At 49.1% G+C, this 15390-nt stretch overlaps 1 protein-coding gene across 4 annotated transcripts in view; it reads left to right on the top strand.

Moving 5' to 3' along the window:
- GFPT1 (glutamine--fructose-6-phosphate transaminase 1) overlaps window positions 1-11476 on the top strand; it is a 44695-nt gene extending 33219 nt beyond the window's left edge. For 3 of the 4 annotated variants that reach the window (XM_074852367.1, XM_074852366.1, XM_074852364.1), the window contains one exon: window positions 89-4301. In XM_074852367.1, coding sequence (XP_074708468.1) covers window positions 89-133 — 45 coding nt within the window. In that variant the 3' untranslated portion in view covers window positions 134-4301. Of the gene's footprint in view, window positions 1-88; window positions 4302-11069 lie in introns of those variants that run through there. The other variant, XM_074852365.1, reaches the window with a different exon arrangement.
- The last annotated feature ends 3914 nt before the right edge of the window (window positions 11477-15390 follow it).

The following is a 15390-nucleotide window of genomic DNA, read 5'->3' as shown; positions in this document are numbered from 1 at the left end:
AGAACAAACGTTCCACACGTTACAAAGTTATACACAAACAAAGTGTGTAAATACTCACAAGCGTGTTCTTTCTCCTCCCTCTCTGCAGGTTGATTTTCCAAGAAATCTGGCCAAGTCCGTAACTGTAGAGTGAAAGATCATCTGAATCATAGGGGCAAAGGGGAATTAAATGAAAGACTTTTTTTGGTACCAAAATAACTTGATTTTAAAGTCCCCTAGGTAAATCTTATTTTGGTAAATCATTGTTTGTGTATAAGATCACCGTAATTCCATTACATTAGTGATTGTCAAACTGATTCCACATGCTATGTCGATAGCTTTGGGGTTTTTTGAACAGTAGCCTTCCATGAAAGATGTTAAATGGTTTTCTTTAAAGATTACTGAGTCTTCTAGGTAAGGGGCCCTCCACTTTACTTTCAGATAATGTCATTGTTTCTTACCCAGTGTGGCTCATTCCAATTGCTAATGAGAAACCATTGAATGAATTACCTGGCGTGCTCTCAGGCAGTGAAGCAGGATACCAGGATATACAACTGGAACAAGAGCTGTTACTGGTCATGCTTGTGCAGATACTTTAACAGTGAATGAAACTGTAAACAAGCGTTTGGGGTAAATTTCTGCCTCGTGTACAAAAGGGAATTAAACTGACCTGTCACAACCTCCTAAATTTTAGGCACGTGGTAAACGTGCTAAGAAAATAATGTTGCTTCAGAAGGGTTTTTTTCTATACCAAATACCTAGCAAGTGACAATCTGGTAGATTCGGTGGGCCACAACGTGCTGACACACCAGCACAGGCCTGTCGTGCCCACCAAGAGAGGGGAATTCACGCCTTCGAGCGTGAAGGGAAGCAGTGGCTGACGTGGGAGGGGTGCTTACCAAAGGCGGGGAAGAGAGGGATAGGAGCAGTGCTCAGTTCATGCTGGGGCTTTGTTACTGCTGCTCTTTGGTTCTTTACACAAGTAGAAGTCTTCCTGTGTTGAGGATTTTTCCCTTTGAACTGAGCACTGTGGCACTATAAACACATCCCAGGGAACCAGCTTTATGCTGCTGCAGGTCACTTACTAGTCTGAATGCGTAGAAGTTTCTACCTTGTGTCTCTCTGGCAGAGAAACGGCACAAAAGGTCCCTTTCTGAGGCTTACGACGTTAGCCGGAGTCCCTTAATGAAAGCATGGGTTTGGGTTTATTTAGGAGCAGTTCGTATGTGACTTGTGTCAAATTCAGCTGGTTTAAAATTGGAGGGGATAAAAGAGGCTCGATGGACAAGACAGAAATATATACCTTGGTAAATGGTTTTATAACAAGCATGCAGAGAATCAGAAACGACTCAGAAAACACGCCTTCAAGACTTAACACTGACTTTTTCAGTCATTAAAGGGCAGATAGCCACATAGTTCCTAATGCAAGAAGGTCGGTTTCCTACCAGCTCGGTGGGTTTTGAAGTAGCTTTACACACGCACCGTAAAAAGAAAAACGCGCTGCAAGGCGTAGAGCAATGCTTGCCGAGTGCTGGGGGCTGTCCCAGCCCGCTCACTGCCCCCCAGGAGCTGCTCTAACAAGTGCAGCACTTGGGGACTGGCCACCACCCTTTAAAAGCGAGTTCTCCTCGCACGGGATGGCTGTTGCGAAGTAGCAGGAATCCAGGCTCTCGTACAAGCTCAGACCGAGGCGTTTCCAGAGACTCTGTAGCAATTCTCCTTTAGATAAAACCGCAGCAACTATTTAACTTCAGTTCAGTATCAGCTCAAGGCTTAGTTTTATTATGAGAATGAAATGCTGCGTGCCTGGAAACAGCTTCTCAAAACCAATGTATGTGTGTTTATTAATACATGAACTCACTGTGCTGCCAGTGTCTGTTTAAGAACAAAGTAGTAAATACTGCATTTTATTTAGACAGCATTTCTTAGGAGGCACTGACTCCTGCCAGTTCTGTGCCTCTGCCTAAACATGACCAGTAGACTTCCCTGCTTCATTTGCTGGTGATACTCGTCCTTAAGGAAAAACACCACGTGTTCAGTGCTGACAGCTTGAGGACAGTTCCTCTTCCTCCTCCTCCCACTCAGCTTCCCTAAGAGAAGAGAAACTGTGCAAACCTCTCCCGTGGAGGGGTGGAACCAGGGCAGGTTTCCCCCCTGGATCCCCCCCCCCCAAGCACAATGACCCAAGGACTTGCAGTATCACACCCTGTGTTCTCGTTAGCGCGGGGTCTCATGGGAAAGAACCCTGCAAGAGAATTATTTTGAGACCTTTTTCTCCTAGTCTGCCCAGAAGAAAAGCAGCAAGCATTGCTTTTATCTACCCTCCTACAGGTGATTGTCCGCTAGCTTACCAAGTCTCCTACCAAACTGGATGGTAGACATCCCTGTTAAAGTACAAGTTGCTATTCAGTCAAAGTCCGATAATGCAGGCTGTTAAATATTTATGAAAGTAAGTTGTATACAAAGAGGACCAAAGAACAGGAGTCTAAGTTAGAAATGTAAGTCTGACGCTCTGATGTCGGGTGTAACTGTACAGATATCGCTGAGCTATTTGGTTTTCTGCTGTGATAGACAAATCCTTGTGTGTAATTTAAGGCATTAAAACGACAGATTCTTCATTGTCAGAAGCAAAGGTAGTTTTCACCCCCTGCATTCTGCCAGTTGCCAGCAAACTGCCTGAAGTGTATAAAACTCTGCCTGCCAAAACAGAGGTGTAGTTGCTGCTTGCAGCTTAGGCTGTCGGATGTTGTAATGCTCAATATCAAAGAATGCTGTGGAGCACACTTGCTATGAAGAATTTCTCTGATGAGCATGGTAGGGAATCTGTTAAGCATCTCGTTGTTGTTAATTGCCATGCCTGTGTGAAGTGAGAATGTATAAAGGACTCTCCTTAGCTTTCCTTACCTCATTTTGTCTAGATGTGTTGCATTTTGATGAACAGATGACGTTTCTCTTTTCCTTAGAAAACTTTTAGAATGTCTTGTGATATTTATTAACAGCCAGTCAGTCTTCTGCTCTCCAGAATGAATGTTTTGCTTACTGAGCCAGTAAAATTCCCTCCTTCCTAATTGAGGTGTTTAAAAATTCAGTAGCCCTGTCACTAAAATTGAGCCACAGGTAAATACAGATAAAGGCCTTTGTCATTTGGAATAGCAGCTGCCTATTACTGCGTAGTTTTGTCAGAATTTATTTTGATTTACCTGTCTAAAGAGGCTTAAAGGGAAGCACATGCCCATAGGTCTTAGGATTTTTTAACTACCAGAGAACTTCAGGCTCAGCACATGTTGTTTCTGCCCAACAGATCTCAGACAAATTCCACACCACTACACACACAATAGCAGATTAAGTTGTACATGGAATATGCTTCTGTCAGAAAGGTTTCCCCCCCTGGCTCTACTGAGGAAAGGCTCCAGTTCTTCCCTGAATTTGTCAGAGGAGTAAGTACCATCTGCGTGCATATCCTTATAAAGAGCCCAAGCCCGTATCAGGGTGGCCCTGGCCCCGTAGGGTGCCCCCATGACATGGCAAACGCCATCTCCTCTTCGGCGTGGTCGTACTGACTTGGGGGTAACGATGTCCCACACCCCTATTTGTGAGGGTTCAACCCCTCCGTCCTGGAAGAGCTGAAAGCTTCACGCAGCCCATTTCCCAGTCGAGTGGGAGGGAGCTCGTGGACATGACACAACGCATAATCATGCTCGGTTAGGAGCCTTAAGACTAGCCTAGACACACCAGGTTTGGTTAAACTGCAGATTGAAATATCTAAAGGCATAAGGAAGACCAACACTTCAGTGCAAAATGAGGCTTTTCTCCTCTCCAGCCCTCACTGACAGTCCTTGGCACCACAAGCAGGTGCCTGGCAGCAGCGTGTCGGGTGGAGGGAGGGATTGAAATTCAGCGCTTGAAGTAGCACGTCGGTGTTTAGCTGTGGCTAATTTTAGATCCTACCTGAATGTACCAAACTTGTCTCAAAGCGTGGAGACCCTCCTCTGCATCAGAAACAGGAAGAAGAAGAAACAAAGAAGTATTTGGTTTGAATAAAAGGAAAGAAAACTATTTGCCTTCAATTCAGTTTATGTAAATAGACATCGGAAGTGGCAAACGCCACCACTTCTTCCCTTCTAGATCTGTTTGCCTCTGCCTGTACATATCCAGCTGGCTTGGTTTGTGGGGACCAGTCTGTATCTTGTTTCCTGTTGTGTGCTGTACGCAGAAGATGTCTTTCTTTTGTCTGTAGTGTTTTACAATTTGGGTTTTGTCTTTTTGCTTACTTTTTTGTATCTCACCCTTTGAATAAAATCAAGTGCCCTACATTAAACAAATGGAATTACTGGTCTTTAGTTAAATCCCTTTAAGAATAGGTAACCCCTGTGAAAGTTAAGGGCAGTATGTACAAAGCAGAAAACCACAGGGCTTAACTCCCCTCTCTCCTAACCGGCCAGGCTTTTTTTCATGTCTGAGTACAGAATGTATTTCAGCTGCCCCTTCCTAACCAGGATTTTGCCACTAACCAAGAAGAAATCCCATAAAATCCCCCTAAGGCAGAACAGTCGGTATCACCTTCTGTACCTTAATTCTCATTTAACTGCCACTTTTCTAGCACCGGGTGAGACAAATCGTGGTCAGCACAGCCCATACGTGACCCACGCTTAGCAAATATTACTTGGGGTTTCTTTTTCAAGAAAGAAACGTATTTGGGTAACGTGCAGACAGGCTCTTTGCAAACCCAGCAGTGCAGGACTATGACACAGATGCTGAGAGAGTACAATTAAGTGCACATTCTTGTAAGACAATAGCTGGGGGCTTAGAGATTGTTCATACCTAAAAAATGCCTTTGTAGGCGAAGTCCACAATGACAAAAAAACTGTCTGAAATTCCACCGCTCCTCCAGTCAGAGCCATTCATGGATTAATTTCCTCAGGGACCTTCACCTCTCCAGGGGAAGAACATCAAATGCGATCATTTAATTTCCTGGATAACATGAGCAGCTTGGACTTGCTCTTCTCACAAATACCTTTCTTATACAAGTACCAGTATAAAAGGTCACAAGGCTGCTTTTTAGGGCTTATTGTCTTGAAACAGCGCACGTACGTCCTTAGTATCACAATAAAAGTCGGTGCCTACGCAGACGTTGGGAGCGAGGCTGTCCGCTTTTGCTTGCTCTGAGCTGCAAAAATCAACGGCAGGTCTAGTGTGTGTGACAGTCGTACACAAAACCGGGTCCAACAGCTCAGAGCTCGAGGCTTTCATTGTCGTAGCGGTAGGTCACATCTGTGCAGGACCCTAAAGGAGCCGGGGAGGATCTTCCCAAAGTGACCCCAGGGCTGCACCACCCTCAGCCTCATTTCTCGGCCTGACCCGCCCAGCAGAGCTGAGGTTCTGGGCAGCTGCTGTCACAGGGCTCCTGCGCTTCCAGTCACCGCGCAGGGGACTCTGCACCCCCCTTCTCTAATGCGTTCCAAGTACTGTACTCCAAAGAGCAAGGGAGTTGTATCGTAATGGGTAACTACAAGACACTGCCAGGAGAAACTCCTCGTTTCTCCATCTGGGCCATCTGAGCACACACATTATACAGCACATTTAATTTAAGCTAATAAAAATGGCAGTGAGAAGACAAATGCAAAGGGACACATCCAGGGTCCTGAGCAAGTCAGTCCTGAGCTCTGGCTGCGAGAAAGCCGTTTCCTTAACTCCTGATGGGGCTAAAAGCAGCAAGACAAGGCGCAAAGGACCTGCAGCTCTTTGCACAGAACTCCTCAGTCCCACGTAGAGTTCATCTCCTACAATATGGCATTTGAAGGGAAATAAGCTCCCAGAAGCTAAGTGAGATTTACAGAAGGGGGTAAGCATTTGGTCTGAATAAATTAGAATAGATTGCCTGCTCCAAACTGCTCCTAGGCCCCTCTAGAGCAACCTGCTTCCTGCCATTTACCCTGCGCACGCTTCCACAGGGCCTGGACCTTCAGCACAGCTGCAGGGCTGAGCGTCAAGCTGCTGGCTGGACGCATTCATGCAAGTTTCTTTACCTATATTTACCTTTTCTGCTATAAAGCAGCGCTCACCCTTGCTTGCAGGAGTCCCGTGCATAGCCAAGAGCCTGGAAACGGTGTTCATTCATCACCTTATTCTCCTCGTGCTCTCTGGCAAACTGTTTTGCACTGCTGCGGAGCTCACCTGTAGCCCTGTACAATAACTGCTTGCACAGAAAACACCCATGGAATGCCTGGGATCAGGGAAATGCCACCCGCCCCTGCAACAAAAGCCAGTTCTCAGGTCGCTGTAAGATGCTCGATGAGGAAGCAGCAGTCCATAGGATGTGCTATGGGCAATTCTTGCCCCAGACCCATTTTGGACATGAACAAGTTTGGAAAGAAAGCGGTAGGCAGCTGGACACAGGCAGAACAAGGAGGGGATGTTTTACCTGGAAAATTGCCTCCCTGTTCCCAGGGTGCTGTTTCACCACGACACTGAGTAGTGGTGGAGCCGTTCTTGCACACTGGCTCAATCTGCTGCCCAGGGCCGGCTGGTGTTCATAGGCGGCCCTTCTCGCTTTGAGAAGAGCGACCTCAGAAAGGGGTAACAGCAATTTTCTGTTTTTTTGCCCCTCAGAAAGCAGCCAGCCACACTCATGGTGGAGGTGTGAAGATAAACGAAGCGAATGAACTACTCCTCCTTTGCACACGCAAAGCCTTCAGGGCAGCACAGTGTTACTGAGAGGACAGCCCGGCCCATTGAGCTTGTATCTCCTGGTGGTTTTGCACTGTGCGGTGCCAGAGCAGCACCGCCGGGGTGTTCAGAGCACTAACGAGCAGGATTTAAGGGCCTTTGCTTAGTGACAGCTGGCAGGATTTCTTGGGAGACAGTAAAAAACGCTGTAAGGGGATGGCCATTCATCTCGGTGGCCAGTTCCACTGCTGAGTAGCTCCTTCCCCATTGCCCACACACCCTCTTTGCTGGGCTGCTCTTCCAGCATCTCTTTGCTGCTATTACATCTCTGTGGGTCGCCACATCTCCAGCTCCTACAGCTTGGAAGGTCCAACAAGCAACACGCTGCAGCAGCGCGGCTTCATCTCCCATCTCTGCTACAAGCCCATGTGCAATCTCTGCCCACGCTGTCCCCGAGGCCACCCCAACCTTCCCGTCAGAGGACTAACAGCACCCCAGATTGCTCTGCGCTGCCTTACGCATTTCAGTTATCAGACAGGAGACTGTCACTGTCCTTTCCCAAACAGTGATAAGGCAAATCCTTAGGTCCTGCTTTAGGGGCACAAACGCAGAGGGAGGGAGTGCAGAGACAGCCGAGCTCACTCCCTGCCATCCAAGGCACATCCTGCACTTGAACTTCTTCAGTGCCAGCTCAGACACGAAAACAGAGTTTCTGAACTACTGCAAGCCTGACCCAAGAGCTGGCCTGTGTGCTCAAAAAGAGGCTATTTCTGACCTATTTCTATGCATTTATCAGCTGATTGGAATACGTTGCAGGCATTTGAAAAAACAAAGGAGAAGAACCAAGCAAGCTGACTTGCCAAGATGGTCCATTCAGTGCTGAAGAGGTTACCCAGCTAAGAGAAAAATCAGACCCACAAATCAGATGTGACGGGACTCATTCCCCTCTCCTCAGTCTCATTCTTTATTGTTTAGGTCAAATAAAATATGTTCCCATGGTCCTTACAAATTCCTATGGAAACAAGTTTAAACAAACAAGCTGCTCGCCTGTGTCTGGACAGCGAGCAGCAGCAGTTCTTTAACGCAGGATCCTGCGAGCGGCGGTGAGCCCAGACACGCTGGAGACGCTCACAATCCCACCGCAGCCCCGAGCAAAGAGCCAATTAGGCTCCCAAGGGCTCCCCAGCATCGGGAGATGCGTTGGGACCATGCGCAGGCCGAGTGGCAGCACAGGGGGCCTGGCCAGCTCCTTCCGAGAGGTAGGAGGGCGCCCAAAGACCTTATTAAGGAGAAAATGACCCTGCCCAGGCAAACCCCGCACCTCGGCTGTACCGAAGTGACGCTGCGGCTCCTGCTAAGAGGAACAATCAGCAAACCTGCATGGGATGCAGCTAAAACCTCTCTGTTCCTCTCAGTTCCACCTCTGCCCAGAATTAACCTGTGCTGGACAAGCGTGTGCCTGGGGGCAGGGGATGCGCGGGAGCCCCCCGGCTGGAGCAGGCTGCGGGGGGACACACCAGCTCTGCCCCGCCAGCTCTCTGCATCCCCAACGGTGCGGGACCCGCGAGCGCTGCGGGGGTGGGATGCTCCAGCAGCCTCTTCACTTTGGTGGCACCACAGGCACCAGTGGGTCACTGCCAGGAAGGCGACGCTGCCTCTCCTCCCTTCTGATGCCAGCTGCCACCTGAACAAGCCTTCCACAAGCAGGTGCTTTCTAGCACCCAATACTGGGCGAGATGCTGCCGGCCTGCACAGGATGACTCGTGTCGCGTTGGCAAACCCTAAGGATGTGCCTGAGGTTGGTTTCATAACCAAAGGAACCCTTCAGGGCCATCAGCGTATGGCCACTGGCACGCCCACACTGGGAAAACCCCGCGTGAGCTACAAAACCTCCAGTGGGAGACCAGTGCAAGAGCACTCCCAGGACAGACAGAATGGCCCCTGTGGTCACTGGCCGGACCACTCTGCTGTAAACTGTGGTAGAGACTCACATTCCTTCTCGCATTTTCTGCAGCATCTCCCATCGTCAGCAAGATGTGCTTTTCCAAGCCCAGCCAGAAACACTGCTGAAAATTGGAATTCTCTTCTATCCAAACAGCCCCAACTGGGCCACCTTGAGAAAACTCAAGACACACGTGCCCCATGCCACGACAGAATGTTTGTGTTCAGAGGACGACCTCCGTGGTAACGTAACATCAAGCCTGTGCTGCCAGTCATCGCCAGGTGGAATTTAGGGAGGATTTCACAGTTGCACAAAGCTGGGAATTACACAGACAGGAAAAACTCCCACAGAACCACACCACGAGGAGTCACAGGTTTCTGTGTCCCAGTGAATGCTGATCATGTTGCTAAAGGAGATCAGCAGTCCTCATCCCCCTCCTCTCCATAGGTCAGACCTGAGCCCACAGAACAGTCACGTCATCTCCCTTGGCATAACTGGCAGACGGCCTTCAGGAAGGGCTCCCGACAGGGCTTAAAACGTAGGGTGAATTAATTGCCGAGGACTGACCCTGCAGGACCACATCCAAGTAAGGCAGGGGGCAAGTGGTCTAGAGACCAACGTGAGCTAACCCAGAAAGGCACCTGCTGGCGAGCGGAGTGGCTGAGGTTAGGGAGGAATTTTTGCTGCAGGTCTGTATTGATGCAGGAGTTGGGGTAGGGAGCAGCAGGGACTGAAGCCATCTGCCCCTCATGACCCTCCAGGTGCTGCCAGCCAGGAACAAGGGCTTCTGATAGTCCCAAGCTCCGTCCCAGGCTTTGCTAGCCTAGCTGGGAGGGGGCAGGAATGGATAAAGCTTCAGGACAGTTACCCTCCCTGAAAGGGGAAGGAGACAGAGGCCTGGGGGAAATTGTCTCTCCTCCAGGCACGGCTGGATCCCAAAAAGGACATCTGTCCCTTCCTAATCTAGATTTGAAGGTTATTGTTCAGTCACTAGATGCCACTTTGTGCAGTGTAAGGTGCCACTGAAAGGACAGCACGGCTCCTGGTGAGCTGGCGAGACAAAGCAAGAGCTCAAACCTGCTCCTAAACCTGTTGCAGCTTAAAATCTGTCACCTCTCTCTAAGAAGCTTTCTGTACCTCAACACTTTACCCCTCCCACTTGGGTTACAACGTGTCTAAGTGGTATGGTGGCCAATGCCTACATGGAAAAGCAATAAAACAAGTCACTTATTTGTAGCTGTCTTCAATTTAAAGCACCAGCTGGTTTGTAGCAGGCCGGCAGCCAGGGGGCTGTGGATAACTGGAGGTACACTGGTCACAGCTCTGAGAAAAACTGTTCTTGAGTAATGTGGGTGGTTGCTGTTAGCATAGGAAAAAAAAAAAAAACAAACCCACAACCACAAAAAAAAAAAAAAGAAGAACTGCAGCAAGACCTGGGCTTTGACACTGTGGAAACATCAGCTAAGAAACACTTTTCTCATCAGTAGGAACAAGCAGGGAAATGTTCAGCTGGGACAACAGCTCACCAGCCTGGGAACACTGCAGTATTTGACATTTTCTGCTTGCTTCAGTGACTATGGAAAGCACTATATAAAGTCCTGTTCCAAAGGGAAATATCTGCCATTATTCTATGGCTGGAAAAAATAAAGGAAGAACTACAGCTGCTCCTAAGACCACGTAGCCTATGTGGATGCTGCTTCCCAGAATGGAAACAGGTAGAAAAGCCCACAGCGAGGGGTCCTGCGTGACCCACGGGCAGTTTCAAAGCAGCGCCCGACCTGGCACAGAGCCTGTAGTAATTAGCCACTGCTAATTACACTGCGGGTACCTGCCTTCCCCCAAATGAGTTGGGGAGTTCTTGCCCCAGAGTCTTGGTCCCTGCAGAGCCACAGCTTTACCAGAGGCCCAAGCGTGAGGCTGTTTCACAAACAGCAGCCAAGACCAGACCAGTTTCAGTGCTGGATTTGCAGCGAATGACCCAGTTTCCAGTTTGCCCAGCATGTTTCAACAGTAACTGTACCTCAGTGTCCCAACTATAATCTCTGGTTCCCAAACACCCGACTCCCCCCTAGGGCTGCACAGCTATTTAATGCAGACTCCCAGTGCGGTGCCAGCGGCGGTGGCGTTGGCCTCCACAGATAGGCAAGAAAGAGAAGCAGAGCTACACTACATCACAGGTCCCTCGAGAGCAAGGATTAACCCCCCCAACGTGCCCAGTTTTTCCTGTAGTATCTCAGTTACAGTGAGTAATCCCATCTAGGCTGGATTGTTATCCTGCACGCACAAAGTCCTTCTTTGTTTAAGCCCAGAATTAACACCGCAGCAAGCAGATATCCTTATCTCTGGGGTTTTTCAAACCCCACTCTACTTTTCCTGCAGCTGACAGGGCTGAACGGCGGCGGTGCCCCCGTTTCTGGGTGCCGTTACCGCACCTCCCTGCTCAAAGGGCTGTTCTTTTTATGGCTGCCTGTCCTTTTTGCAGGTGGACCGCATTGCCGCCGCCAGAGACTGAACACCAGCGCCGCTTCGCCGCTGCGTGAGCAACTCGCCTCCCGTGCAGCGGTCCAAGAGCCTCGAGGAGGAGGAGGAGTGAGAGGGGTGAGCTGCAGGCAGCCAAAACCACATCCCTGGGCTGTCACCTTCTCTGCCCACACCCGAGGGCCCTCTGAGGCAGCAACGAGCATCGGCCAGGTCCTGGCTGCTCTGCGCGGCGCAGGCTGGCAGCCCCAGATTGGAGTGTTTTGCACTGAGGAAGGCCTAGAAAACCCCCCCCTAGATAAGTGACAGTCACAGATTACTTGCTGGTTGCATTTTGCACTGAAGTTCTTGCCTTGTTTTTAGGTTTTAAACAATAAAAGTCACCAAAGATGTCTTGATTTTTAAAGCAAATGTCAAAAGCAGAGCATTCTGCTTTACAGATGCCACTTTGTCTTTGCTTCTGCAGCCCAAGAGACAAAGCCAAGTTTATGACATCCCCCTGCACCCCCTTCTTTCCCTGCTCAATGACAGTTGGATGGCTCAAGCCTGCGTTGCTTTGACTTGAGTTTCTAGCCTGCGTGCTAGCGTGGTGAGGATGTGTCATACAGACAGCTCCTGAAGCCTGGACCTTTGGTCCTTGTGATGCTTGTGTCACAAGAACCTGGCTGGACAGTCCTGCACGTTGCTTCAAATGTTTAACACACCAGTCCCATGCAGACAAGAACAGCTAGCCAAAAAAAACCACCCAATCCAAAAATCTGCTGAAATGTCTATGGCAGGCTGCTGGGAGGGGAGAAAACCCATCACCTTCCATATGATTAGATTAGAAAACTACAAAAATGGTACAAGATGCAGAGGAGCGGTGGCTTGGTGTTAACACCGTGGGGCTGGGATGTTGAGAAACGCCTCTTGGCCCGGGGGGGACCATTGCTTACAGTGACCATGTCCCAGACAGGCTGAGGACACAGCAAGGAAGAGGCGATGGGTCTGAATTGCAGCAGCATGAAGCTCCATTGCTGTAAACCCAGCAGGTTACAAACTCCCAAAGGTATCAAGCACCAAGCCAGCCAGAATAACCCCAGATCCCACTTGGTCCCTGGTGACAGATCAGAGATCATCATTATTTGGCAGTTATTACCCCAGAAACAACCAGGATTCACCCAAACTATTTGGCTGTGACAGTTACCAGCACTTTGCACGTGCAGTGTCCACACGGGTGCCGTACAGCACCGATACTCTTACGCAAAGTGCTTTGATAACACAGATCTCGGCGAGGAAGTGAAGGAGGTGTTGGTGAGATCATCGAATCACAGACTGGTTTGGGTTGGAAGGGACCTTGAAAACCATCTAGTCCCAACCCCCCTGCCACGGGCAGGGACACCTTCCACTAGCCCAGGTTGCCCAAAGCCCCGTCCAGCCTGGCCCTGAACCCTTCCAGGGAGGGGGCAGCCACAGCTTCTCTGGGCAACCTGTGCCAGGGCCTCCCCACCCTCACAGGGAAGAATTTCTTCTTTAGATCTGATCTAAGTCTCCCCTCTTCCAGTTTAAACCCGTTACCCCTCGTCCTATCCCTACCCCCCTGATCAAGAGTCCCTCCCCCCTTTCCTGTAGCCCCTTTCAGTCCTGGGAGGCCGCTCTAAGGCTAGGAAGCTGCACAGGCAGTTGTGCCTCCAGAACAAGGGCACATGATTAAATTAAAAGACATGCAGACAAAAGCTCATTCTTCTGGCAGAGAGCAGCCTATTGCAAACAGGAGGAAATATTAATTACAGCGGCATTGCAGAGGTAAATCTGCTGAAGACAGTAGATGAGTTTTCTGCCTGAGTCATAACACCAATTTGTACAGGCACCCAACAGCAGCAGATGCTGAGGGTCTGATGTAAGACACTGCAGTCAGGGGGAAATATTTCCAGTTGCTTCCACAAGCTTTGGATCAGGCTATGCCGGGGGGGATGCAGGACTGGAAGAGATCTTGTGCCTTTAAATCTGGGGTCACCATGCCACCTAATCCCACCCTCAAATCACACGCTTACTCCTAGACCAGGACAGTGTGCTCCTGCGTGGGCAGTGTTCCACGTCAGCCCTGGAAAATCCTCACTTTTCCTGCCATCTGAAAAAGAACGTGGCTGCTGTTTGCCAGAACCACATTTTAGGATAATAAAGGACAGTTGCGTGCGTGTGAAAGTAAATTTGTCCTTTCCTCCTTGCACTGTTTTCAAATGCCTCGCACACAGGCCTAAATAAACTGCACTCTGCACACTTGCATCGGTCACCGTTGCACAAGGCGCTCAAATCCAGCACAAATCTGCTCCTTTGATTGAAATGCATTTAAAAAAATTAATATAGAGCAAAAATGTTTCCAGACTGTACCAGCCTGAATTAGACTGACAAAGCAAAGGTGGAAAAATCCTTGATGCTTCCCCATGAACCTGAAGCAGCAGCGGTGCAGAAGCATGTCCCAAGGCTGCCGGAGTCCCTCCCGCTCGGGTTTGTGTGCGGCCGAACAGCGTAACCAGCAGATCCACTCCTGCTGCAAACCTCTGCAGCTGAGCAAGAAATTGCTACTTGAGACAACATCCCCCCCTCTTTCATGGCCTAAACATCCTCTAGATTCCTCCAGCAGCCTGAATATGTTCCTGTCTTCCCTGGAGCATGGGAAGCGACTGTGAAATCCTGCAGTATTTATGCATTAGCAAACTGCAGCATTTGTACCTCGCCAGCACACAGAGTGTCCCACCCCCCAGCTGCAAACCCTTCAGAGGAAGGGGGGGAGTGTGGAAATGGCTTTCAGCACAGCTCATCTCTTTCATGTCTTCTCTTCTACAGAAAGGGAGGCAGAGGGGATAAAAACCAAAAAAACCAAACCACCATCCTGAGCTTGCAGTGAAGTGATTTATCACCAGGCTGGCTGCACACAGGCAGACACACATCACCATTGCAAACGAGTCCTGCCTAAGTGTCTCCCCAGTGGAGTTAGCTGTGAATAAATCATATTTTAGCAACAGTAGAAAGGGAGGAAGAAAGAAGTCAGGAATTTTTGGACAGGAAATGCATGGGAAGAGGAGGGGAAAGGATTAAACAGCAGCAGCATATCAAGTGTGAAAGACACGACCTGTTTAGTGCTCTCTGGTGCAGTTTCTGTCCAAGGGCCAGGACCACTCGCGGTGGCAGCAATGTTCTGTCTCCCTTGCAGGAGGAGCACGCCATGACACGACACCCAGCTGTCCCCAGTTGACACTGGCCTAACTGGTGGGGGGGAACCACTCAGAGAAACTATCCCACAGCCTCTAGCCACGAGCACCCATCAGATGAGTATTCTAGAGAAGGGATCCATAAGGCTGTATGAAAATTACTTGGCTCTGCCTAGTCCAACATGTTTTAGACATGTGCATTAGAGCCTACGGTAACATTTGTCAGTTTAAAAAATACATTCAATCTTAAAAAGGCCTCTAGTAAAAAGAGAAAAAAAAGGGGGGAAAAAAGATTTTTCATTTTTAGCCACACCACAGTTTTCAGTAAATATTATTTTTCAGATAAATAATTTGTTGCTGTTGTTTTTAAACAAATAAAATAAATAAAGCTTGCTTGTTAAAGCCCGGATCTGAATTACTTTTTAGGGAAATGAAAACATTTCCCTTGGGCTTTTCATCAGCATTCCCCTCCCCCCTAAATACTGCAGTAAACGCAGACAAGTAAAGATTTCCATGAAAAAACTCCTGCCCCTGTGCAGACAACTCTACCCTACAAAATATCAGCGGTCATCACCGGTGGGTTTTGCAGCTCCGCGTCGTGCCCTCGTGCCCTGTCTCCCACGCGGGCTCTGCTCCGGGAGCGTGGCCCCAGCTCACCACCGACCTTTGGAGCCACCGGGAAGTTTTGCTTCCTCCTTGGCAATCCTACACGGTCATTTGTTTAAACTGATTTGCCCCCACCACCACTCTCAAGAGTTCTGCTGCTGCTGGCGCTCAGAGCTGTCAGTGTTTGCAACGGTACAGTTTTTTCTTTGAATCTAGATTATTGTGTCCTCATGACCTTCGCCTGCTAACACCGAAGTATTAAAAAATCCCCTAAGCTAATGGGATCCCTACCTACCGTCCTGATCAAGAGCTGTGTTTATCCTACTGAATCAATGGATTCTCTGACGGGTTTCCAGCAGTTTGTGCCTTCTTTTTTGTTTCTCACATTCTGGTCTGTTTCTTATTTATTTAATTTTATGTTGTGGGAATGTAAAAATGTGCCACAGTGGATTAGGCCGGTGGCCTGGGTGGTCCAGCACTTGGCCTCAGCTGGTGTCTGTTTCGGCCAAATTGTTTCAGTAAGAAATC

This window comes from Strix uralensis, chromosome 28 (assembly GCF_047716275.1).
Source record: "Strix uralensis isolate ZFMK-TIS-50842 chromosome 28, bStrUra1, whole genome shotgun sequence".
Taxonomy (NCBI): Eukaryota; Metazoa; Chordata; class Aves; order Strigiformes; family Strigidae; genus Strix; species Strix uralensis.
This window is presented reverse-complemented; position numbering and strand designations above follow the sequence as displayed.